Genomic DNA, 26,234 nt, shown 5'->3' on the forward strand with positions numbered 1-26,234 from the left:
GGTTGTGAGCCACCATGTGGTTGCTGGGATTTGAACTCTGGACCTTCGGAAGAGCAGTCGGGTGCTCTTACCCACTGAGCCATCTCACCAGCCCTATAATTAACTCTTAATGAAATGATAAAAATTGATTTATCTTTAAAAAATACTCAAAGCTAGGGATGTTGATAGACTAAAAATTATTTTTATGTCTTTCCAGGTGTGTGTTTAAAGAAAAATGAACTGAAATATGTAGGCATTTTTTTTTAATTTTTTATTGGATATTGTCTTCATTTACATTTCAAATGCTATCCTTTTGGGTCCCTCCCCCTGCCCTGCTCCCCTACCCACCCACTCCCACTTCTGTAGGCATGTTTAATATCTATGAACATAAACATTTGTTATTTTTGATATATATACATATACATATATATATGAGCAAAGATACTTTAAGTTATTTTTCGAGTGTTTTATTTTGGAGTTTTTTTGTTTTGTTTTTGTTTCTTGTTTCTTTGTTTATTTTAATGGTTTAGCTGTATTCAGTCTAGCTAAGTGATCCCCTTGCCTCAGTCTTCCCAATTGCTGGGACTACAGGTGTGTGCCACCTCATCCAACCTTTTAAAGTTACTTTAAATGTGTCCTCATTTGAAGGCTCTTGTACATTTTTGTTTGTTTGTTCAGTTGGTTGGTTGGTTTATGTCTCTTTGCTTGATTTTGAGATGGGATCTTTGTATATAGTTTTGGCTGGCATGGAACTTTCTTTTTTTTTTTTTGGTATTTTTGTTGTTGTTGTTGTTGTTGTTGTTGTTGTTTTTTGAGACAGGGTTTCTCTGTGTACCCCTGGCTATCTTGGAACTCACTCTGTAGACCAGGCTAGCCTCGAACTCAGAAATCCACCTGCCTCTGCCTCCCAAGTGCTAGGGATTAAAGGCGTGCACCACCACGCCCGGCCAGCATGGAACTTTCTATGTAGATCATGTAGGCCTTGAACTCTCAGATATCCAAGAGCCTCTGCTCTTGGAAATTCCATGACTGATTGTTTTTCAGTTAATTGCCTTAGCTTTTGCTGTTTAATTAGATTATGCAGAAACAATAACTACAGTCTAAATTCATTTCCAGCTTGTCACCATCTTATTTTGTTCTATTGTTGTAGTTTGCTTTCTATTGCTGTGAGAAAACGCCATAACCAATAGCAACTTGGGGAGGAAGGGTTTATTTCAACTGAAATGTCTATCACAGTCTGTCACTGAGGGAAGGCAGGGTAGTAAGCTGGAGGCAGGGACAGAAGCAGAAGCCATCTCTGCTTACTAAGGTTTGCTGTCCACGGCTTTCATAGCTTGCTGTCCATTGTGGATTGGGCCCTCCCACATCAATCATTAATTAAGGAAATACATCACAGGGTTGCCTACAGGCCAGTCTGATAGAGGCAATCCCTCAAGCTTCCTTTTTCTCAGATGACTTTAGTTTGTATTAAGTTGACAAAATATTAACCAGCACAGTTGTTAGGTAGCTTTATTAGTATTTTCAGATTGGGTTAAAGAATTACTATAATTTTTAATGAAAGTATTTCTAATATTTGTCACAAAGTAGTGATTCCAAAATTTCTTTGAGCTTTAGATATAGAAATAATGTTATGGAAGGATTCTTCTGTTTCTGTTCCATGAAAGTTCTTATTTTATAAATGGAGTGCTTAATTTCTTTTCTTGGCTTTTTAAAAATAAAGTATCTCTTTCCTCTATCCTTTCATGTGTGTGTTCACATACACCCAGGTAAATGTGTGTAGCAATGAGAGGACAACTTTCAGGAGTTGGTTCTTGTCTTCTACTACATGGACACATGGATCCCAGGGAATCAAACAAACTTAGTCATTAGATTTGGTGTCTTCACCTGTGAAGTGATTGCCTTCAGATTCGACCCCTAGCTCTACAAAAATTAATTAAAACAACAGCATTTAGATTTTTCTTTTACATAAATTTTTATTAGAGGGAAATTTGATATATATTACACTTAAAAAAACATATTTGGAGCTAAGGGTATAGCTGGGTGGTAACATCGTGTGTTTATCATGTGAGGCTCCAGGTTCAGTCCCCAGCTTCAAACAAAAGAAAACATTTAACCTATCTATAATAATATTTTCTATCAAAATAAATTATATATACAAAATGTTCTAGTTAATTTTTACTGTTAACTTGACACAGCATACCATATCTCAAGAAGAGAGCCTCCCTCCACTGAACTATTGCACAGATCATACTGGCCTGAAACCATGTATGTTAAGTATTGTCTTGATTTTTGATTGATATGAGAGGGCCTAGTCCACTGTGGGTGGCATCATTCCTTTGACAGGTGGTCCTGGGCTGTATTTGAAAGCTAACTAACCATGAGCCAGAGAGTGAATGAGGCAACCAAGTAGCAGTGTTCCTTAATGGTTTCTGCTTCAGGTTCTTGTTTGAGTTCCTGCTCTCACTTCCCAGTGACAGACAATGACCTGTGAGCTGAAATAATGCCCTTTCATCCCTTAAGTTGCTTTTGGTCAGAGTGTTTATCACAGCAGCAGAACTTTAACTAGAGCACAAAATAATTATTTCTGGTTATGTTCTATAAAGTCTCTTTAACATAAGTTACCAGCTACATCCTTAGGAGAAGCCTAGAGTTAGGATCATAGGAGCTTTTGCAAATAAACTGTAACTGCTATTTGTGTTTCAGCTTAAAGATACCTTAAATTATATTATTGATTTGATAACATCAAACTCAGAAAAATACTTTAGTTCATGCTAAGTACAGCTCTTTGACACTTCTGTTTTCTCTGTAAGATACAGCTTAGACTTTTACATGTGTATATTTTTATTTTTGAACTTTTTAGACAGGGTCTCTTTCACAACTCAGTGATTGACTAGACTGGTAAGTTCTAAGGATCCTTCTGTTTCTTCTTCCATATTGTACAGCAGTTTCCTGAGATTAAAACCTTCCATTTTGGAGGGGACCTTCTTAAGATACAGGATGTAAAAAGGAAAATGGAACAACAGGATGTTCTAAGAGGAGGGAAAACACTCCAGCCTGTACGGAGTCTCCTTAGCTATGAAGTAAATCAAAATAGGGACTTTGGAAGTCCCTGAAACTGGCCAGATTCTCCAAGAATGTATAAGCAGTAAAGACTGAGAACTATTTATTCTCAAGACAAGCCAATACCTGAAAGACTCTCAGACTCTCTTGAAGAGACTCACACCAGCCTAGCTGCCTGAAAGAAGCAGAGACCAGCACAGCTGTTTATAAGAGGTGTAGACCAATGGACTACCAGGAAAGGACACTCTGCTTGTAGGCTGTGCAATGTGGTTCTGGTTTCCAGCCTTCATGCTTGCATGGACTCTCGGTGATGTAGCTGTCTTTAAGTCATTTATGGTCTTATTACAAGTAAGCCCTCACCCATATTCCTATAAGTAACCCCAGTAAAACTTATTCCTTCATCAAGTTGAACTTTGGTAGTATCTGAACTTGGTCTGTGTCATTGGTTCCCTGTCTGGGGTATGTAGATATTTGTTCTCATCTTCCTAGGGATAGTGTCATACAGTATTCCCCAACATTGAGATTGCAAACATGTTCTGCCACTCTGGTTTTGATATGGATGATGGAGATCAGAACTCCATGATTTTTCATGCTTAGTCAGCAAATAGTTTACTAACTGAGTTATTTCCATAGCCTCTTCTTTCATCTAGGCATACTTCACCATGAACCCTAAATCCCAGTGGGGACATTTAAATAGCAAAATAAAATGTACAAAAACGGAAAAAAACCACTAAAGACCACATAAAGGGCACTCAAGAAAGCAGTAGGTCACCTTGTTTTGTCTATTCTAGGAATATATGCATCTGTCAGCTCAATTTTTGTAGACCTTCTGAAATGCCTTGAGCATTCACTGAGTCAAGTAATTTTACTAAGGGAATGAATGACCACATGTATGTTAATAATGATATTTCTAGTAGTAAATATTACAGATCACTTTCTGGGCTAACCATAATAATAGACAAAGATCCTATTCCAACTTTCCGTAGTTCTTTGTGTGCATTGATCAAACTTAGCACTGATGTAGCATCTCCTCTCTAGTGTGGGACAGAAGGGAGGAAAAAGACTTCAGTGTTTAGTGGTGTGGCAGAGAAGGAAATCACTCAACTCTTCCATCTTTAAACCCTGGAAGTTTTGGTAATTGCTGTATAGAGGGCCGCTTCCTGTCAGTACTAGTAATCCAAATTTCAAAGGGGGAAGACGAAGAGACACTGTGTCTCTTATTGGCTTATTTTCTTCTATGACCTAGTAAAAAGAGTTATAATCCCATTGACTAATACTCATTGCTTTACTTTTAAAGTTAAATTAAATGAAAACATCCAAATTGCCTAGCATGGTAATACACACCTTTAATCTCAGTGCTCTAGAGGAAGAAGTAGGTGGATCTCTGTGAGTTTGAGGCCCGCTTGGTCTACAAAGTAAATTCCAGGACATCTAGGACCATTATACAGAGAAACCCCGTCTCTCTAAAAAACAAAACAAAAGAAAAGAAAAAAAGAAAGAAAAGAAAAAAGAAAAAAAGAAGATAGAGAAGGGGGAGCAGGTTGTATTACTGACTTCAGAGTTCACCTTATTTTATTCAAAACATGGTGTTTGGACTTTAACAATAGCTGTCTGTTGTTATCTTTGTGCTCTATAACCTCAGATATAGCCAACAATATGACTTAGGGGTTAGGGATATAGTTCAATGATAGATTGCTAACATTACCTAAGACACTGGGTTCAACCTCTAGTACCACAGGGTGGGGAGGTGTTGAAATAAGCTGTATCTGTACTGAGTATGAAGACTTTCCTTGTCATTATTATCATATTGCCATATTACCTTGCATATTACCAGCTAATAGAAAGATAACTTTAAAGTATATATGAGAAAATAAGTAGGTTACATGTACATAGTTCACCCTTTTCTATAAGAGACTTGAGAGACATGGATTTTGGCAACCTGATTATATTTTGAGTATATTGGTACTATTCCTCCATGGATACCAAGAGACTATATGCTAATTTGCTAGTGTAGGCGCTATGGAAGCCTAAGTCATGACTCCCCAAGATCACATCCTATGAATTCCAGGAATTCATTATTTGTCTTATATTGTCTATATGTAATATTGTCTATATTATATTGTCTTAGTCTGTTTTTGTTATTAACAGTACAGGGACTGGTAGCTTATAGAAACTAAAGGTTTATTCATCTTACTGTTTTAAAGGCTGGGAGCGTCTAATGCTAAGGGTTGTATCTGATGAGAGCCTTGTTGACAGAGACACTATAGAGTCCTGGTGTGGCACTGAGCATCACATAGGAAGAGATACAAGAGATAACTTCAAACTGGCTCTGACAAGAAACCCAATCTGGAAACAAACCATTAGTTTATTATTGAGAAACAGTGTAATCCATTCAAAGGAGGAGCCTTTCATGATCTTCTCAAAAACCTTATGGTCATATGTAGTCTGTATCACCATAATTTCTCACAATTTCAACATGAGTTTTGGAACATTTATTTATTTAAAAGATTTATTTATTTATTTATTTATTATATGTAAGTACACTGTAGCTGTCTTCAGACACTCCAGAGGAGGACATCTGATCTCATTATGGGTGGTTGTGAGCCACCATATGGTTGCTGGGATTTGAACTCAGTATCTCCGGAAGAGGAGTCAGTGCTCTTAAACGCTGAGCCATCTTTCCAGCCCAGCTTTGGAACATTTTGATATGCTGTCTTTTTTTTTCCCCCTTTGATTTAAGTTTTATTGCATTATGATGAGAAAAGATACATAATTTCTGAATTTGTTAACATTTAAAAACATTTTTGAGTAACTAGACTTACATCACATTCTTCTTTCCCTTTTGTTTCCCAACTCCTCCTGGAGAGCCACCTTCCTTCAGAACTTGCAATGTCTTTCATTTTTTTATCATATTCTTTAAAATTTATAAAATATTGTAACAATAAAAATGAGTTATAGCCGGGCGTGTTGGCGCACACCTTTAATTCCAGCATTCAGGAGGCAGAGGCAGGTGGATTTCTGAGTTCGAGGCCAGCCTGGTCTACAAAGTGAGTTCCAGGACAGCCAGGGCTACACAGAGAAACCCTGTCTCGAAAAACAAAAAAAAAACAAAACAAAAAAAAAAGAGTTATAAAAGTTGTTTGATATAAAACAATCAATTAAACAGTCTTATGTAGATGTTTGTCTACAGCAATAGTGAAAATGCATCCTTTTTCTCAATATAATTTTCAAATAACTCCAGATATATTAACTGCATGATATTTTATAATAATATATCACTATTAGGTTTTTTTAATGAACATAAAGTCTTTTTGTTTGTTTGCTTGTTTTGTTTTTAGTAGAGCTTAAAATCTTGGCTCTTACTGTGGTACAAACCCAAAATAAGAACGGTTTTTGGACATTGGAATTCATTGTAATAAGGCTGTATTTGAATGTCCCTCACGTCCCAAAGGATTTTACCTCCATAGTAGATAAGCTTAGAATTGGCAGTTCTGCTGCACCAAGGGATGAATTGTAGGCACGATTTTTGGATACAGATTTCCTGCTACAATCAAAGCTGTTTGACTTGAGGGAACAGGTTACATTCATTTAAGAAATTGTGTGTCAAGCAGGACAGGTACCTGGAGGCGTGAACTGAAGCAGGGGCTATTGAGGAGTACTGCTTCATGGCTTCTTCGTGCTTTCTCAGTCTGCTTTCTTACACAGGTAAGGGCCACATACCCAGTGACAGTGGTAGCACCCACAATGGCCTGCACCCTACCACATCAACCAACCATCAAGTAAATTCTCACAGACTTGCCCACAGGACAATTTGGTAGGGCCCTTTTTTCAATTTTACTCTTCCCAAATGACTCTAACTCTAGCCCATGTCACGTTGACATAAAGACTATCCAGGATGTTGTGTAAGCACATTAAATCTGAACAGATATTCTTAAAATAGTAGCACATTATAGCCAGTGGTGTATTTAAAAATACAAATTAAAAAAAAAAAAAAAACCCAAACACCCAAAATGGTGTGTTTATTAAGTTGTTCTATCCATGAAGTCATTCATCAACTGTTCCATTGAACAATGGTTCTGCTTAGAGGGTGGCACAGACATTAGGTGAGGGTAAGATTCTAGTTCCTTGGCTGTGATGATTTTGAAAAGCATTCATCTCAGAATAAGAGTAACTTATAAAGTCCTCTTCTTCAAAATTGATACACTGATTATAAATACCAAGCAAAGCCTTCAGTCTTACTCTTTGCTGTTCTCTTACAAGCCACCTCCCAAATTAATTGTCTACATTTCTTTTGGCTGTATAAATAACTTTGAAATATGTAAGCTGTTCTGAGAACCATAACATAGTGTAAAAACATCAAATAAACAATCCTACTAATAGAGAGGCTGAGATAGGAGAAGCATGATTTTAAGACCATTATGTGGAACACAGCAAGACCCTGTCACGTACAAACAAGCAGAAAGTATATATGGATTGTACAATATTGGACCTATTTCTCCCATTACCAAATTAGAGAGACCATGGGATGACAGCAGACAAATTTCTTTTTTTGTTGTTGGTTTTTTTGTTTTTGTTTTTGTTTTTGTTTTTTTTCTGAGACAGGGTTTCGCTGTATAGCCCTGGCTGTCCTGAAACTCACTCTGTAGACCAGGCTGGCCTCAGAAATCGCCTGCCTCTGCCTCCCAAGTGCTGGGATTAAAGGCGTGCGCCACCACGCCCGGCCACAGCTGACAAATTTCTAATTCCTCATAATTTTGAATCTCAATCGATTAAGATATGTTGGTAATATTAATTTTCATATTAAGAGATATTAAGGAAAAGTGATTGTTTCTTCCTGTTAATTTTCTTGTTAGAGGTGGAATTATATTTGTGTGGGTTTGTTGAAAAAATACTTTTTTGCTTCTTCTAGGGTGTAGTTTCACTCCTTGTGTTGGTGTTTTCCATCTATTATCCTTTGTAGGGCTGGATTTGTGGAAAGATATTGTGTAAATTTGGTTTTGTCATGGAATATCTTTGTTTTCTCCATCTATGATGATTGAGAGTTTTGCTGGGTATAGTAAACTGGGCTGGCATTTGTGTTCTTTTAGGGTCTGTATGACATCTGCAAAGGATCTTCTAGCTTTCATAGTCTCTGGTGAGAAGTCTGATGTAATTCTAATATGTTACTTGACCTTTTTCCTTACTGTTTTTAAAATTCTCTCTTTGTTTAGTGCATTTGGTGTTTTGATTATTATGTGACAGCAGGAATTTCTTTTCTGGTTGAGTCTATTTGGAGTTCTGTAGGCTTCTTGTATGTTCATGGGCATCTCTTTCTTTAGGTTAGGGAAGTTTTTTTTCTATAATTTTGTTGAAGTTATTTACTGGCCCTTTAAGTTGGGAATCTTCTCTCTTCTATACCTATTATCCTTACGTTTGTTCTTCTCATTGTGTTCTGGATTTCCTGGATGTTTTGGGTTAGGAGCTTTTTGCTTTTTGCGTTTTCTTTCACTGTTGTGTGTTAATGTTTTCTATGGTATCTTCTGCACCTGAGATTCTCTCTTCTATCTTTTGTATTCTGTTGGTGATGCTTGCATCTATGGCTCCTGATTTCTTTCCTAGGTTTTCTAACTCCAGGGTTGTCTCCCTTTGTGATTTCTTTATTATAGTTTCTAGTTCTGTTTTTAGATCCTGGATGGTTTTGTTCCTTTCCTTCACCTGTTTGGTTGTGTTTTCCTGTAACTCTTTAAGGAATTTTTGTCTTTCCTCTTTAAGGGCTTCTAGCTGTTTACCTGTGTTCTCCTGTATTTCTTTAAGAGAGTTATTTATGTCCTTCTTAATGTCCTCTATCATCATCATAAGAAGTGATTTTAGATCTGAATCTTGCTTTTCCGGTGTGTTGAGGTATCTAGAACTTGCAATGGTGGGAGAATTGGGTTCTGATGATTCCAGGTAAACTTGGTTTCTGTTGCTTTTGTTCTTATACTTGCCTCCCGCCACCTGGTTATCTGTAGTGTTACCTGCCCTGACTATGTCTGACTGGAGCCTGTTCTTCCTGTGATCCTGGTTGTGTCAGAACTCCTCCAAGTCAAGCTGTCTCTGGGATCCTGTGATCCTGAGATCCTGGTGTGACCAAGCTCCTGTGATTCTGTGATCCTCTGATCCAGGGCATGTTAGAGCGCCTGTGAGTGAAGCTGCCTATGGGTGTTGTGGAGCTGGCTGCAGAGTTTGCGCCCAAGGTCTACACTATTTTTTTTTTCCGAGACAGGGTTTTTCTGTGTAGTCCTGGCTGTCCTGGAACTCACTCTGTAGACCAGGCTGGCCTCGAACTCAGAAATCCTCCTGCCTCTGCCTCCCAAGTGCTGGGATTAAAGGCGTGGATCCATGGTGGATCTTCTTACCTCAACCTAATCTAAATAATATGCCATCTGACATGCCTGGAGACTAACCTAATCTAGATAATCATTTCAAAAGGTTGGGTACAGACACCTGTGTTTGCACATGCATTTAAGGTATCTAATAAACTGAGATTTTGCTTAAAATTTGAAATAGTGCCTCCTGGGATATCTGGATTGACCTAATATATTTTAAAAGATTTTTGGGGTTTTTTTTTTTTTTTTCCCGTGTGTGTGTGTGTGTGTGTGTGTCCATCCCCATCCAAATCTAAGGTGGGACTTAAGTTTCTGGTTCAAGTTTTTTTCTTTTGACCTTGAGTTAGATTTGGTCTGGAGTCTTAATGAAAGTAAACACCTTCTTTTATTAGGTTACATGGTGGAGTTTTTGTTGTTGTTGTTTGTTTTGTTTGAGGGATGTTTTGATTTTTTTGCCTATATTAGTAGGTCTTACAACTTAAAGATAGGTACTATTCTTGCAGGTTTGGGCTCAGTGAGGGTTGGAAGTGGGGAAGAAGTTGGGTTTAGAAAAGATTAAAGAGCATAATAAGTGGCCAAACCGGAACTGAACTGTAGATCCAAACCCAAAGTTATTTCTTATCCATGTACTATGTACAAAGTACTGTGTGGAATAGATATTAAGCCACGCTACAAGCTTTTCTCCTTGGCCTCTTTGTTCCCAGTAAAACTACTCTGAAACTTAATTGTTTATGAATAAATACCTAGGTCATAAGCTTTGGCTCCTTCCCTGACTAGTCTGTATTACCTCTTCTCAGTTTCATTTGTTGGTCTCCTCCAAGTCCAGGGCAAAATCTCCTGCCTCTGACTATCTTCCCAGAGTTCCAGTCTTCCTACTAGGACTGCCACCTTCTTTTTTTTTTTTTTTTTTCTTTTAAAGATTTATTTATTTATTTATTTATTTATTTATTTATTTAATGTAAGTACACTGTCGCTGTCTTCAGACATACCAGAAGAGGGCATCAGATCCCATTACAGATAGTTGTAAGCCACCATGTAGTTGCTGGGATTTGAACTCAGGACCTTCAGAAGAGCAGTCAGTGCTCTTAACCGCTGAACTATCTCTCCAGCCCCAAGCTGCCACCTTCTACTTCCCGCCTTTTACTAACTGGCAGTGCTTCCACAAAGTATACAAGACATTATCCCTACCTATCCCTGCCACCAAAAATTTTCTAAAGTTTAGAATGTAAAGAGAATTTTGGTTTCTTTAAAAACCTAGTATGTGAACATGTTTTTGCTTTAATCCCATGTTCGGGATAAGAGGGTGCTTCACGGCAGGTGATTATTATTTCCCTTGTACTCTAGCAGGGAGGGGCATGTCTTAATAGTTTCTGCAAGTGTGTGACATATGGCATTCTGAGAACTTTTGAGAGAGTATAAATGCCATCCCCCTGAGAAGAGCCAGAACACCCCAGAAGTGGGAACTCCTGCTGAACACAAAGCTCCTAATCAGCAGGAAGAACTCTAAATAGATCTATGCCCCTTTCCCCTCTAACTTTCTTTTTCACCTACATAAATTGGAACATTGGAAGGGATTGGTGTGGAGAAGGGTGGTAGATATAAGAACCCAATAAAGTAGCCCAAAAAGTATGCCTACGTTAGAGTTCAGAGGAGGTTGGAGGCATAAACAGACAGTGATGTAAGTTCACAAAGTTAAATGCTGTGGGGGAAAGAATGAGCTGTGAGAACACAAGAGTATTTAGGGAAGATTTCATGACTACACAAGATAAGGCTGGAGGAGTCATTAACTATAAAATAAAAGATTGTACCAAACAGCTAAGAAAACAATGTGGTGCACTTGAGAATCTAAAAGATACATCAGAAAGATAAAATACAAGAATAGACATGAAAAAGCCAGGAGAGGGAAGTTGTATATAGCATAGGAGAGTAAGAGAACATAGGAGATTAAGTTGTGTATAGCATGTTAAGGAATAGACTTTACAGAAAGGGAAAGGATCAAGCTGTCCATGACTTGTAATCAAAAAGATTGGAGAACAAATTAACACTAGAGACACAAGGATTCCGAAGTGATCTAGACAGTACGTGATCAGTAGTAGCCAAGGGAAGTAGTAATTAGTTGAGGGGAGAAGTTTTGTTTTGTTTTAACTAGATTATAGAGTTGTTTGGGCAGGTCTTCGTGACTAAGTGACTGAAGAAGCATGGATGGATGAGACCAAGGTGCCTCTCATGTTTCTAAGGTAGATAGAGGGGAGTGCTGTTCTCACTATTCATAGAGGATTTGTGACAAAAATAGAGTGGTCTGTTGTGATAGGAAAAATGACAAGTCTTACTTTTGACATGATAAATTTGAAAATATTGGAAAAGATTCCAATGGATGTGCTGTAGACAACTTTACCAGTTTCCAAAGAGCCTTTGGGTTTCTGGAAAAGAGTGTAGGCATCTGTTGTTAATTGGACTTGACTTTCATATGTCAGAATACCTAAGAGAAATCAATTAAAGGAAGAAAGGTTCATTTTGATTCACATTTTCAGAGGTTTTAGTTCATGGTTAGCTGCACTAGGGTCAAGGTGAGGCATAGCATTATGTCAGGAAGCATATGGAAGAGCAGAGGTGCTTACTTTATGGCATCCAGGGAGGAGAAAGGAAGAGGGGTGTGGCTGGAGGGAAGGAGGAAAGAATGCAGATCCAGGAACAAGATAACTCCTTCACTGACATTTTCCTAGTGATGCCCTTGAATTACGAATCCAGCATTGAATTGATCCAAGATCTTCAAGATCCAGTCACACAGATTATTGAAACCAAAGGTAAAATCTTAGAACTGCTGCCAAGTACTAGGAGGAGCTATTGACTCCTCAGACTTTTCGTCTTCCCCCCACCCACCCTACGAAGCCTGTACCTGGGAAGTTTTCCAAATGTCAGAAGACTGACTGTCTAAGAAAAGAGGTAAACAGGGGCTCCTAGCCATAATGGGAAGAGATGAGGAAATATGCTATCCAATATAGAGTAACCAGAGGACGACCTTCAGGAGTCATGGTCTCAGTGTCTGCAGTGTCCATAGTAGGTTTGGCAGTTAATTGGACCTGCAGGGTATATCCACACTAATACAATGCAACTAAAAAAGACCCAGTAAAAGAAAGAGGTAGGGTAGATTAAAATAGTAATAAAAGCATCCTAAAAAAATAAGTCCAGTTACTTCTGAAAACCCTGTCAATTAGTAAATGAGCCTTCTGAAACATTTCAGATTCAAACCTTGTGTTAGTGTTGTTTCCTATTGCAAGTGTAAAATACTCTGACAGAAACAACTTGGGGTATGAAAGGGTTTATTTTGGCTTACAGTTCCAGGTTATAGTCCACCATAGACATCTGGGTGACAAAACTTGAAGCAGCTGGTCACATCATGGTCGAGAGCAGAGTGGATTTGTATGTACTCATTTCCCACTTTTGCCACTCTTTAACTCTCTCTGCTCTTATACTGTTATGCTCTAGGTCCACAGGAAACCCATGGGAGCCCAAGAATTGTAAAGTCTGCTGAAACTTGCAAAAGAGTCTTTTATTTACAAGTTCGAACTCTGTTCGCCCACCTAGCACTCACTGCGTGAATGCTGGCAAGCGACCCTGAGTCCAGAAAACATTGGGTTTATATACGGTATAGGAATAGTGTGAATATTTACAGAAAAGGGGAGTAGAAGGTGGAATGAACTGAAGTGGGAGGGGATAATGGGTGTCTGTTCAAGGACTAATTTTATGGCCAGTCTTAACTGTCTGTGACCTGACCTCTGTTTACCTTTTATTTTTCTAAACAGAAAACGGTCTTCTTGAGCTTGTTATCTCTCTAAGGTCTCAAGGACAGGCACCTGGAGTTCTTATCAGCAGGAGTGTTGGTTTTTGGAGACACAGAGTCTCCTCATTATGATTGATTCTAACGCTTGGGGAGGAGGAGGGAGCTCGGGCTGCTTGGAGCGGGTTGGGGTGGGAGGGTCAGGGGTGGTAGTGGAGGGGAGGATGGGAGCCTCTGGCAGGGAACGCAGAGGCAGACTGTCTATATAACACTGAGGTCTCTAGTATCAGTCATTCAGGGGTTACAATAATACAGATCAGAATTCCCTTCTGTACTGGATAGTTTTATGTCAACTTGACACAAGCTAGAATCATCTGAGAGAAAGAACCTTAATTAAGAAAATGCTTCCATAAGATTGGGCTGAACACAAACCTGTAGGGAATTTTCTTAGTGATTCATGGGGTCTAGCCCACTGTAAGTGGTACCCCCTGGGCTGGTGGCCTTGGGTTCTATAAGAACTCTTGCCACTCAGAGTGAATAGGTCTTCCCACTTCCCTTAAGATAATCCTCTCACTTCCACCCCCATCCCCATTCCCAACTTGCTTTAAACATTATTTTATTGAGACTCACTTCCCAGATGATTCTAGATGGGTCAAACTTACAACTAAAACTAACCATCATAAGCCATAACAACATCTAATATTTTAGATGATCTGGGGTTTTACCTGTTAATTTAAAAAGTAAACTTATGTTTTTTCCAATAAATTATTGGAAAATCATTGCTTGCCTATCCAATTCTATGAACTTTTAGGAGTAAACAAACTTACTTTAAAAGCAAAATTAGAATTTGCTGTGTCTTTTTTTTTAATTAATTTATTTATTTTTGAGACATAGTTTCTCTGTGTAACAGCCCTGGCTGCAAAGGGGTGGGTGAGACAGATAACCCAATTTGGGATTAAATATTCCATGCCCATGTATTTTCTGCACTTTGACTAGTTGTGAGCCTCTATATTAACTGTTGTCTACTGCAGTAAGAAACCTCTTTAATGAGGCAGATTCGATACTGGTAAGTATGTTGGGTAGCTGGCTACTTAGGTTATGACCACTGTTTCTACCACTAAATTATAACTCAGTGGTTAACTTGTTAACCAATTAATTGTTAACTTTTAGGATTTAATAGTTTTTTTTAGTAAATGTGTTTTAACATCTACTCGACCAAATGCATTTTGCGTTGTTGGTTTCCTTTTGATATCAAAAGCTTTCTAAGTTGAGTGAAATGGTATCTGTATTAATATTAGATCTATCTAGATCCATATATCTGTATCATGGCTTTTTGAGAAAGAAGTGGTAATGTTAAATATGTAAAGCAACTGGGATTCACATGAATGTGAGGCTTACTGTAGAACAGATTAAAACAGATAAATAAACAGGTTCATAGAGCAAAAGGGTCTTTAACCTCATCTCATGACCAACCAGTTCCATTCCTAGCTCTTGCTGAGGGTGGAGAGGCTGTAACCAGAATGTTTATAGCTCAAAGCTAGACAATGCCAATAAAATTTAATGAGCTAATTATATCTATGGAGCTATCTTATACACAGTATTTAATTTTTAAAAGACACAAAAGACTGCTTTTGTAATTCCCTCTATGTGAAATACTAGAAGAGATGAATCTTTAATTAGTAGCAACTGGTTAGTGGTTACCTAGGCTCTAGTTGGGAATTGTCTGAGGAAAGGATGACCAAAACATTATAGTGTAAATTATAGTGTTAGGTGTAAAGTTGTGCACATTTAACAAAACACAGTTGAACCTCTTATGAAAATAGATTCATTTGAATGTATTTAAGTTATTCCTTGGTTAAATGGGGGGGGTAATATTTTATGTAAAAACTGTGATAGTATCTGAAAGAAAGGATTTCTATAATTTTCATTTTAAAATATGTTCATATTCTACAAGAATCTTAAAATTGCAGTAATATCCACTTCCCTTTCAATGCTTCCTTTCCTCACTTAAACTGCTCTTCTATTCCTGATATTTTATACTTCCCTCCCCTCTGTTACTTTTCAGATTTCACAGTATTTTGTTTCTTATACTTTGTGTGGGATCTTTTTGAAAAAAGAGAGACCAGCTTCTCTTGTGCTCTAATAATTTATGTTAACACATGCCTCTTAATAAGGTCTGAGTTTGGAACTCAGAGCAATCCATTAAAAAAAAAAATCTGGTGTTTTGAAAATCTCCATTTATTGTGTGTGCACATGTGCACCATGGTATGCATGTAAAAATCAGAGGACAACTTTCAAGGGTGTTCTTTTAAAAAAAAAAGAAAAAGGTCACTTATATTTGGCTGAAGAGATACTTCAGTGGTAAAGAGCACTCTTCCAAAGGACCTGGGTTTGATTCCCAACATGGCAGCTCACAATTCCTCTAACTCAAGTCCCAGGGCATCTGACATACTCTTCTGGCTTCTGTTTGTACCAGGCACACACATGGTACACAGGCATACATGCATACAAAATACCCTTATACATGAAATGAGTGATTTAAACCATTCTCTTTAACTGAAAAAAGTCAATCCATGCCTCTTTGCCGCTCTTGTTTCTCCTGTGTTGATTATTTCATGCTAGCTGGCTCAGAAGGTTTCAGCCTTTTGTCCTGTCTCTGCTTCCCATTTTACAGGACAGTGCTGAGATTACAGACACATGCTGTCACATCTGGCTTTTTATGTGAGTTCCTATGGAATACAAGCTCTTTGCTGTTGTTTTTGTTTTTCAACACAGGATTTCTCTGTGTAATAGCCCTGGCTGGCCTCCACTGCCTTTGCCTCCCTGAGGGCAGGAATTAAAGGTGTATGCTACCACACCCAGCTTGAGTGGTTCTTAACCTTCCTAATGCTGTGACTCTACATTTCCTCATGTTGTGGTGACCCCCCCAGCCATAAAATTATTTTTGTTGTTACTGTAATTTTACTACTGTTATTAATCATAATTAAATATTTTGGAGATAGAGGTTTGCCAAGGAGGTCACAACTCGTAGGTTGAGAACCATTGCACTAAGTCATCTCACTCCCCCACACCACCACTACCACCACCAAATATCTTTAAACTCTTGTTTACACCTGGTGCTTACTTAAAATAAACCACACGTTATATTTATAATATGTGAAATGAGATGGACATCAGTAGTTGCTTCTGTGTGTTAATGCAGGGGTGCTGATGGAACCAGACTGACAATGGTGACCTGTCCTTTGCTATTGAAAAGGATATGTGGATAGGTGAAAAGAGGAGGAAAAAAGAGGTATATAAAAATTAGAGTAGTCAGGGTTTAGATGATTAATCTGACTAAGGAACAGGGGACATGAAGAAACGTATTTATACCCACTATATGGACAAGAGCGTATTGAGAGGAAGGGGCTGGAGAGCGGTCAGGGATGGTGATAGAAGACTCTGTAGTAAGAATAAGAGTAGTGGGTGGGCGGATGAAGGCCGTGCGGCTTGAGCAGCTGGAAGGGAGAGGATGTGGAGTTGTTAGAGGACTGCTTTAGGAGGTGCTTACCACCGACTGCATGAAGGAAGGGGGCAAATGATTAAGGACACTGCCAGAGGAAATGGGTGGTCAGTAATTACAGTATCCTTTTTTTGAACTGATAGGACATTTCATCATCATCCTGCTATCAGATTTAAAATAATTCGTGTTTTCTTTCAAATCTTTAACTCTTTGATATGACTTACTCTTTTACATTTTAATTTAGTTATTAATATTTCCTTAATACTTAGACTTTGTATTTAGATACTTTTGTAAATTTATTGTACTATTTTTGCAATTTAACATATTTTGTGAATATTAATAATTTTGGATAAAATTCAGCCTTAAGTATTGAGGTAGAACTTTCCAAAGTGATAATCAAAAGGATAATTTAAAGTTTGTATTGGCTGGGAGATTGAACACATGTTTCTTTCTGTTATTTTGTGCTGTTTTCTTAAAACATCTTTTTGCAGGGTAAGGGAAGAAGATGGGGATGCCTTGTTCAAAGCCATCCTTCAGGTTGATCTGTAACTTGCTGTATAGACCAGGCTGACCTCAAACTCACAGAGATCGCCTCCCTCTGCCTTCTGATTGTTGGAATTTAAAACATGTAGCATGGACCACCACATTGGACTCAATTGTATCTTTCTAAAGTTCCCTGTACATTGACTAATTCTCAAATTCTTACCTTATTGCCTCTGCAGATTTGATAATGGGCTGCATTAAAAGTAAAGAAAACAAAAGTCCAGCCATTAAATACACACCGGAAAATCTTTCAGAGCCTGTAAGCCCAAGTGCCAGTCATTATGGAGTGGAACATGCTACAGTTGCCCCGACCTCTTCCACAAAGGGAGCAGCAGTTAATTTTAACAGTCTTTCCATGACACCCTTTGGAGGGTCCTCAGGGGTGACTCCTTTCGGAGGAGCGTCTTCCTCATTCTCAGTGGTGTCAAGTTCATATCCTACAGGTTTAACAGGTGAGATTTAAATGGATAGTTGCAGAAAATATAACCTTGGGCTTTACATACTTCAAATCTGGCCACTGCTAGGGAAAAAACAACCTTGTTAGCAGACTTCCCAAAATGTTGTGTGAGCAAATAAACTCTCTAACAAAGGGCAGGCTTTCATTTTTGAGGTAGGATCCCACTGTGTACCCACCATCCTCGAATTTTTTTTTTTTTTTTTTTTTTTTTTTTTTTTTGTAGAACTGGGAATCAAAAGCAAGGCCTCTACCATAACATGCTAGTTACCATAACATGCTAGTTAAGTGTCGCCATGAAGCTTATTTCTAGCTCCGGAGTCTTAATGTATATATAGGATTCTGAGAAATTTGGTAATAATGACTATTTACTGAAATTCTACCATAAAGTGTTTCATTAACTTAGTATCCAAATAATTATTGAGCAGCTACTATGTGGCGGATACTGGGAAAACAGATTTAAAAGAATCCTTTTTTTTCCTCAGCAAGTGACAACTGTAAAGTGCTATCGAGTGCTCTATTATTTAATAAGTGTTAATTACACATCAGTTTAGTAACAGTAGCACACTCTTTCTATCAGATAGTGGCTTTATTAATTTATTTATTTTGTGTGCTCTTCCATGCCTCATAATATATATGTGGAAGTCAGAGGACAGTTTGCAGGAATCTACCATATTGGTTCTGAGGATCAACACTGAGGTCATCAGTGTTGACAGCAAGCACCTTTAGTAGTTGAGCCATTTCACTGGTCCAGGTATGGATTTTAAAAAGGAAAGTCCTACAGTTCATAGTTAAGGTAGTTTTCCTCCAGAGTCACAGTTGATAAGCAACAGATTTGGTACCCTAATCCAGAACTCCATTTATAACATTGTCATTTTCTTTCAGAGGATGGCAAGAAGTGATAGTTGCTATGGACTCAAGAAGTCCTAAAAGTATAGACTTTAAAAAGAAAGAAATAAGATCTTTTGCCCAGCATCTTATATTAGGACTCTTTTCTCTTGAAATAACAAAGCACAGCTGGCTTAGAAAAGAATGAGCTTTGGGATTCCCTGATGTAAGAGAGAGGTCCATGATGTCCGGAAGGCATGCAGTTACTTTTATCCCTTCTTTAATCTTGGGATGCCCTTCTTAGCCTTGGGTGTAAACAGCTACCAAGGAATGGAATGGCTCATGTCTTTATTAATCATTAGTGGGGACAAAAGAGACTTTTTTATTGGTATTTTCTTTATTTACATTTCAAATGTTATCCCTGTACCTGGTTTCCTCTCCACAAACTCCCTTCCCTCATATCCTCTCCCTCCCCCTGCTCACCAACTCACCCACTCCTGCTTTCTGGCCCTGGCAAGATATAGCTCTCTCCTGAGAGGCTCTGCTAGTGCCTGGCATATACAGAAGTGGATGCTCACAGCTGTCCATTGGACTGAGCCTAGGGTCCCCTATGAAGGAGCTAGAGAAAGTTTCCAAGGAGCTGAAGGGTCTGCAGCCCCCAAAGGAGGAACGTCATTTTTCTCCAAGCATGGACTATATGAACATTGCTCTTTCCCAGTCTGCACCTCAGGAGCAGGAGCAGTAGGCAGAGGACTGCCATACACTGAGTCTATTTAGATAGCATTTGAAAAGTGGTAGACATCACAGTCAATCACAGTCCTAATTTCAGCCTCCCAGCTGTAAATACTAAAAGTAATCAAAGACCATGGTTCTATTTCTGATAGTTATTAACACAAACCTTGAAATTACTTGGGAAAGGTAGTAATTCAAAATGGCTAGAGTAAATAAATGTTGATATAAAAAGACATTTTTTAGTTAAAGCAATTTTTAAAAATACAGCATTTTTATTCATTGCAAATTTCATGCATGCATACAATGTATTTTGATCATTTTCACCTCTCACAATCCACCCCACAACTCTTCCCAGATTCACTCCCAATACTTAACGCAATTTTCTTATGTGAAATACCTCATTCATAGATGTCTATCTAATAGCTGAAAAAACCCAACAACAACAGTGTCTGATACAAGGTATAGAGCGGTGAGTAACACAAACCAAGCTTCTGAACCTGGTGGAGTTTACATTATAATAGTTGAATAATAATTAGGGAATAAGCAACTAAACAGTAATCAATACTGGTGCTTAAGTATTGTGATGGCAAAAACAAGATGATTGGTGAAGGCCCTGTAGTTGGCACAGAAAGCCACCTTAGGAAGAAATCTCTTGAATTGATATTTGATTGATAGATAAAACCTATTTGTAGAGCTAAGGAAAGAACAAAATAACAAAAATAACAAACACAAAGTTCAAGAAGTAAATAGACTTGGAACTTTTGAAGACCAGTGTACACAGATGGGAGACTTGTATAAGACTAGACAGACAGGAAGGACACTGTAGTTAGTATTAAGGACCATAGACTGTAGGAATGAGTTAGAGTGTTATTGCAAGCTATAAAGAAGCTTTTAGATTTAAAGAAAGGATTTTGCTCTCTAAAAGCAATATAGGGGCTGTAACGCTGGGCTCAAGTATTGAGAGCACTGATGCTCTTCTACAGGACCCTAGTTAGGTTCTTAGTACCCACGTCAGGCAGCTCAACACTGCCTGTAACTCCAGCTCAGAGGAGGGTCCGACACCCTCCTTTGGCTCCTCAGGCACCTGCATACACATGGCTTATACTCAGACACATAGATACTTAAATAAAAGTAAATCTTGAACAATATTTAAAACTCCCTCTAGCAGCTGTGTGCAGAATGGATGGTAGTGGAGGAGAGTCGGAGCAGTAGAAGGTAGTTTCTGGTGCCAGCGTTCGTTCCTAGTGAGACATGGCCACAGTAGAAGTGGGGAAGTAAGTAAACCATCCATTTTAGAGCTAGAACTAATAGTCTTCCCTTTGCTTAGAGGGAAATGAGTTGGGCAAATAGAGATTATAGAAGAACATCCAAGAGCTTCGTTTTTTTTAAATAAATTTTAAATGTTCACTAGACAGTAAAGTAGACATGTCAAATAAGCAAGTTGATTGATGACTACAACTGAGGGGAGAAGCCAGCCAAGTGAGCTGGTGCTGTGTATGAAATGTGTCCTTACACCTGTGCTTTTCTATCTACTACTTGATATTTAGAGGCGGCAAGTTTTATAATTCATTTCCATGTCACGGTATTTGGACTTATCACTCATTTGTAATTTTACTGCCTGCTTTTTCTCTCTCCCATTCCTTAGAAGTACTGATGTCTATAAACTAACAATGAATACACCAAGTCAATATTGAATTGTAGTAGATAGAATTTATACATAATTGAGTTAAGACTATGTTGTTCAAAACTGGATGTAGTAGCAACACATTTTTAATCCCAGTACTCAGGCGGCAGATGCAGGTAGATCTCTATGAGCTGGATTCAGGCCTGGTCCACACAGTGAGGCTTTGTCTCATAAAGAATATATTCATTGATGGTCAAGTCTAGAAGTATAGCTCACTGATAGACTAACTTTGCATGTAGGAGGCTAAGGATTTGAACCTTTCCTATCCTTCTCAGGAAAAGTTGGTAAAAAAGATACAAATTTTGAGAGGAAACAAATTAAAGAATTCTATTGTACAACCTTGTGACTCTGCTTAAAAACAACAAATTGTATTGAAAGTTGGTAAAAGTAGATTTTAAGTTTTCTGCCCCCTCAAAAAATGAATATTATGATGTAGGTTGATTTACCATTCTGTAATTTATGTTTCAAAACATTTTATTATAATTGATAATCTCTATCTTTTAAAATTGCCATAATGAATTTTTAAGACTGCTTTGAAGTATTTTAAACAGTGCAGTGTTATTTTTATTTTATATATCTGCTGTTATTCTAATTGCAAATATATATTAGATGTTAAATATGTTCATCTTTTAAGTATATTCACACATTGCTATATCTGACAACTATTTTTTTGAGTTTGTACCATATAATTCATACTAGCCATACCTTTAACCTTGAAGACAAATAGAACATTTTCAAGTATAAAGTGAACCTTAAGAAAACCTTAATGATTGCTGTTAATGGTTATAGACAGAAATTCCCTGCTGTTGTGGATAAGGAATTGAAGATAAGTGCCAGTAGTCTGTGTGCTTTCCCTTCAAAAGAACTGATCTGCAGTGTGGCTGCCTTTTCAAGCCAGAAATGTTGCTTCTTAAGTGAAATTACATTTTTTCAGAGTTTATGGAATTTTAGAATTTATGCAGTACAATGGTTTCACTGGAAGCCTTAGGAAAACATCTACTCATACTCTAACTTCTAAAAATGAATCCTAGAGCAAGGGGGAAACGAGCTTCAGCTTCTACTGGCAATGGTTGTTTATTTCTTTTATGAATTCATCATTTACCTTGGTCTTTTTTTCCCCATGCCAGGTGGTGTCACTATATTTGTGGCCTTATATGATTATGAAGCTAGAACTACAGAAGACCTTTCCTTTAAGAAGGGTGAAAGATTTCAAATAATTAACAATACGTAAGTTTTGTGTGTATTTTCTAAGAGAGAAACCTGGTCTCTACATTGGACCACTGATGGAGTTGATGATACAGAGATGCGAGTGGTGGGGTATGAATCTTTGTCCCTGTGTTGGATGATGCATTTACCTTGAGATACATTGCTATAGGCAGAAGTTACTGTTTTGCAAGTCATACTCATGGAGTTAGTCTGTAAACAATTGAGATTTTAGAACAAAGAGTTGTGGGTGTGATGGTATATATCTATAACCCCGTGACTGGAGAGGCTAAGACAAGAAGATCTTCAGTTTGAGGTTAGTCTAAGTTGCATAGTGAATTCTAGGTCATCATGGGCTACATATATGTCAAGTTCCTGTCTCCAAAATGATGCTCCTTGTAAAAAAGGAAGAGAAATCTGTAGTTATATAAATATCAGATGACTTAAAATACCTTATGAGGGTGCTGGATATGGAACCTTTTCACTCTGAAACTTACCAAATTGTGCTTTTCCCATGTTACCCTTAGACTTTGTCATTTATTGGTCTGCCATAGAAAATTTGATGCTTGTTACGCAGCAGATTTTGTAATTTCATTAGCAAGCATAGCAACCACTCTGTAACTTCTCAAAGCACACACTTATGGCCTCTGCTTCTAGTCATCTTTCCCTCCATTCTTGTTTACCATCTGTTATCACTTTCTTACTGTTCTAGAATATAAACATGAACTGTGATTGTGTCTCTTTGCCTTAAGAACCTTCAATAGCTAACGATGGCCATAAAGATTTAAAAAGAGCAACAACAACAATAATAGTCACTGAGAATTTGCCCTGTGTTTCTATCCTTTCTCATTCTACCATCCAGCCATAATGAAGTATTTACAATTTGCAGTATTTTCTACCTTTTTTATACCTTTACATATACTAATTCTTTTTCTGGAATGACTTTTTCTTTCTTTTTTGGTGGGGTGGAAGGGTTGCTTGTTTATGATGGGATAGTCCAGAGCTAGTGTTCTGTCTCTATGCTGTCCTGAGCCCTTGTTTCTTTCCCCTTTAAGTTAGACCTCCTCATCCTTTAGAAGATAGTTCTCTGGTTTGTTTTTTCCACGGTTCCTCTACTTGCCTTTTCTCTCTCCTGCTGCTATATGCAGTGTTTCTCTTAGGTGGTTTACATGATACTCTACAAACCTCAGCCATGGCTGTCGTCACATTGTAAATTATCATTTTTAACTTACTTGTCATTCTTTTAGACCAAGTTGGTTCTCAACTTGAGGCAGAATGACACAGAAGGTATTTAGCAGTGTTTAGAGATATTTTTGGTTGTCACAGTCAGGGTGGGAGTGTGGTTACTGTCACCAGGGTACATGCCAGAGATACTGGTTAAATTCTGCTTATGAACATAATAAAGATTCATCAACTCCAAAGTGTCACAGTGTTAATACGATCAAAATGGCCAACCATGTTCCAGAGTCAGTTCTTGAGCTTAAGAATTGCTGTTGGGGCTGAGGAGATGGCTCAGCGATTACGAGCAGTGACTACTCTTCCAGAGGTCCTGAGTTCAATTCCTAACAACCACATGGTGCCTCACAACCATCTGTAATGGGGATATGATACCCTCTTCTGGTGTGTCTGAAGACAGTAACAGTGTACCCACATACATAAAATAAATAAATAAAACTTAAAAAAATAAAAAGAACTGTTGTTTGTATTGCATTTAGTAACTGGGTGATTCAGAGAATGCTAACGAAGATCAAATACAAAATTTTAGTTTAAGACAGGACTGCCACAGGTTCTATAAGCCAGCAAGGGCTACAGAGTAAGACTTTGTAATTTAGTTTTCTGCTTTTATATATGAAAGGATTTAATATATTCTAGGATACTAGTAATCAAAGTATCTGTTCGCAAATAGTTTAATTACCAAAAGCTTTCTTAATTCACTTTTTAAAGAGAATAAATTCACTTAGAACATTTATAAAAGTTTTAGTTTGGACAATGCATGCAAATAGTAAATCACATATATCATTAGAGATACTTTTTTGTATTATTTTTTTATAAGGTATTTATTTCGTTTACATTTCCAATGCTATCCCAAAAGTCCCTCACACGCTCCCCCACCCACCCACTCCCACTTCTTGGCCCTGGCGTTCCCCTGTACTGAGGCAGATAAAGTTTGCATGACCAATGGGCCTCTCTTTCCACTGATGGCCGACTAGGCCATCTTCTGATTCATATGCAGCTAGAGACACGAGCTCCGAGGGGGTACTGGTTAGTTCATATTGTTGTTCCACTTACAGGATTGCAGATCCCTTTAGCTCCTTGGGTACTTTCTCTAGCTCCTCCATTGGGGGCCCTGTGATCCATCCAATAGCTGACTGTGGGCATCCACTTCTGTGTTTGCAAGGCCCCAGCATAGTCTCATAAGAAACAGCTATATCTGGGTCCTTTCAGCAAAATCTTGCTAGTGTATGCAATGGCGTCAGCGTTTGGAAGCTGATTATGGGATGGATCCCTGGATATGGCAGTCTCTAGATGGTCCATCCTTTTGTCTCAGCTCCAAACTTTGTCTCAGTAACTCCTTCCATGGGTGATTTGTTCCCAATTCTAAGAAGGGGCAAAGTGTCCACACTTTGGTCTTCATTCCTCTTGAGTTTCACGTGTTTAGCAAATTAGAAATTTTGGAAAAGCCAAGGTCAATATATTATAAACAATATATAGTTCTCATGTTTTGAATCATAGTATTAAACTGATACCAGTTTTTTGGATAACATTTTAGAAGCATACATGTTTGTTTTATTTGAATCTGGGTCTTGCTATATGGCCGAGTCTAACTTTAAACTCACTGTTGTCCTGCTTCCATCTCCTGGGTGCTAGATCGTAGGCTTATGTCACCACCACTAGAAACATCATCTTTTAAAAAGAAATAGTTGTTTTACTTATTGTGAGAGAAAGAAGCAGACAAATATTTTTACTTACTATAAGAGAAAACAAACATACGGATACATGTGTACCATGGTATATACGTGGAAATCAGAGGACAATTTTTGGAAGTAGGTTTTCTGTTTACCCCATGTAAGCCTGGGCCTTTTACCCACTAAACCATTTCTCCAGCTCTCAAAATTCAACTTTGAATTGTTATTATTCACTGTTAAGTTTTTTGCTTTAAGAATGCTAAAACCTTTGTTTTTCCTAAAGTGACTTAAAAAGTTATACTTTTATAAGCATTTGGTAGCAACAACAAAAAAACATGATAGGGGCTAAAATATGGATGAACCTTAATAATATTCTAAGACAGCAGTCACAAAAATACTTCATAAATGGCCCCATCTTCCATGATAAGCATATTCATAAAGGCTTCTTAAAGAGAGTGTGGGGGTGAGGGTGGGGCTGTGAGTGACATGTTGGCATGGGCTGGCTTTTTTCAACTATTTATTTATTTATTTATTTATTTATTTATTTATTTATTAGTGTGTATATGGGCACATGTGGAGGCCAGAAGACAACTTGGTGTACTTGGGTCTCACCTTCCTCCTTTATACTGTCTGTGGGGGTTAAATGTAGGGTTTTAGCTTACATGGCAAGTGAATTCTCCTGCTGAGCTATCTTGCTAGCCCAGGTGTCTTAGTTAGGGTTTTACTGCTGTGAACAGACACCATGACCAAGGCAAGTCATGGTGTCCAGAGGCTGCTAGTGGAAGACTGACTTCCAGGCAACTAGGGTGAGGATCTTAAGCCCACGCCCACAGTGACACACCTATTCCAACAAGGCCACACCTCCAAATGGTGCCACTTCCTGGCCCAAGAATATACAAACCATCACATTCCACTCCCTGGCCCCCATAGACTTGTTCAAACACATGAGTCTTTAGGGGGGGCCATACTTAAACATAGCATAGTGCAAAATGTATTTAGTCCAACTTTTAAAGTCCTCATAGTCTGTAGCAGTCTCAACAATGTTAAAAGTCCAAAGTTCAAGGTCTCTTCTGAGATTCATCCAATCACTTAACTGTAATCCCCAAAGCAAGGCAGGAAACCAGCTGGGCAAACTCCAAACTCTGTATCTCCATGGCTGACGTCAAATCGGTCTTCAGATCTCCGCTCCTTTTTCATCTTTGTTGACTGCAACAAACT

The 26,234-nt window shown here is 38.1% G+C and overlaps 1 protein-coding gene across 1 annotated transcript in view; it reads left to right on the forward strand.

The window, feature by feature from the left end:
• Yes1 (YES proto-oncogene 1, Src family tyrosine kinase) overlaps positions 1-26,234 on the forward strand; it is a 62,823-nt gene that overhangs the window by 11,190 nt on the left and 25,399 nt on the right. Inside the window, exons 2-3 of the mRNA XM_021161697.2 lie at positions 17,389-17,661; positions 22,035-22,134. Of these exons, the coding sequence (XP_021017356.1) occupies positions 17,397-17,661; positions 22,035-22,134 (365 nt within the window). The 5' untranslated portion in view covers positions 17,389-17,396. The remainder of the gene's footprint in view (positions 1-17,388; positions 17,662-22,034; positions 22,135-26,234) is intronic.

Source organism: Mus caroli, chromosome 5, assembly GCF_900094665.2.
Source record: "Mus caroli chromosome 5, CAROLI_EIJ_v1.1, whole genome shotgun sequence".
Classification (NCBI taxonomy): domain Eukaryota; kingdom Metazoa; phylum Chordata; class Mammalia; order Rodentia; family Muridae; genus Mus; species Mus caroli.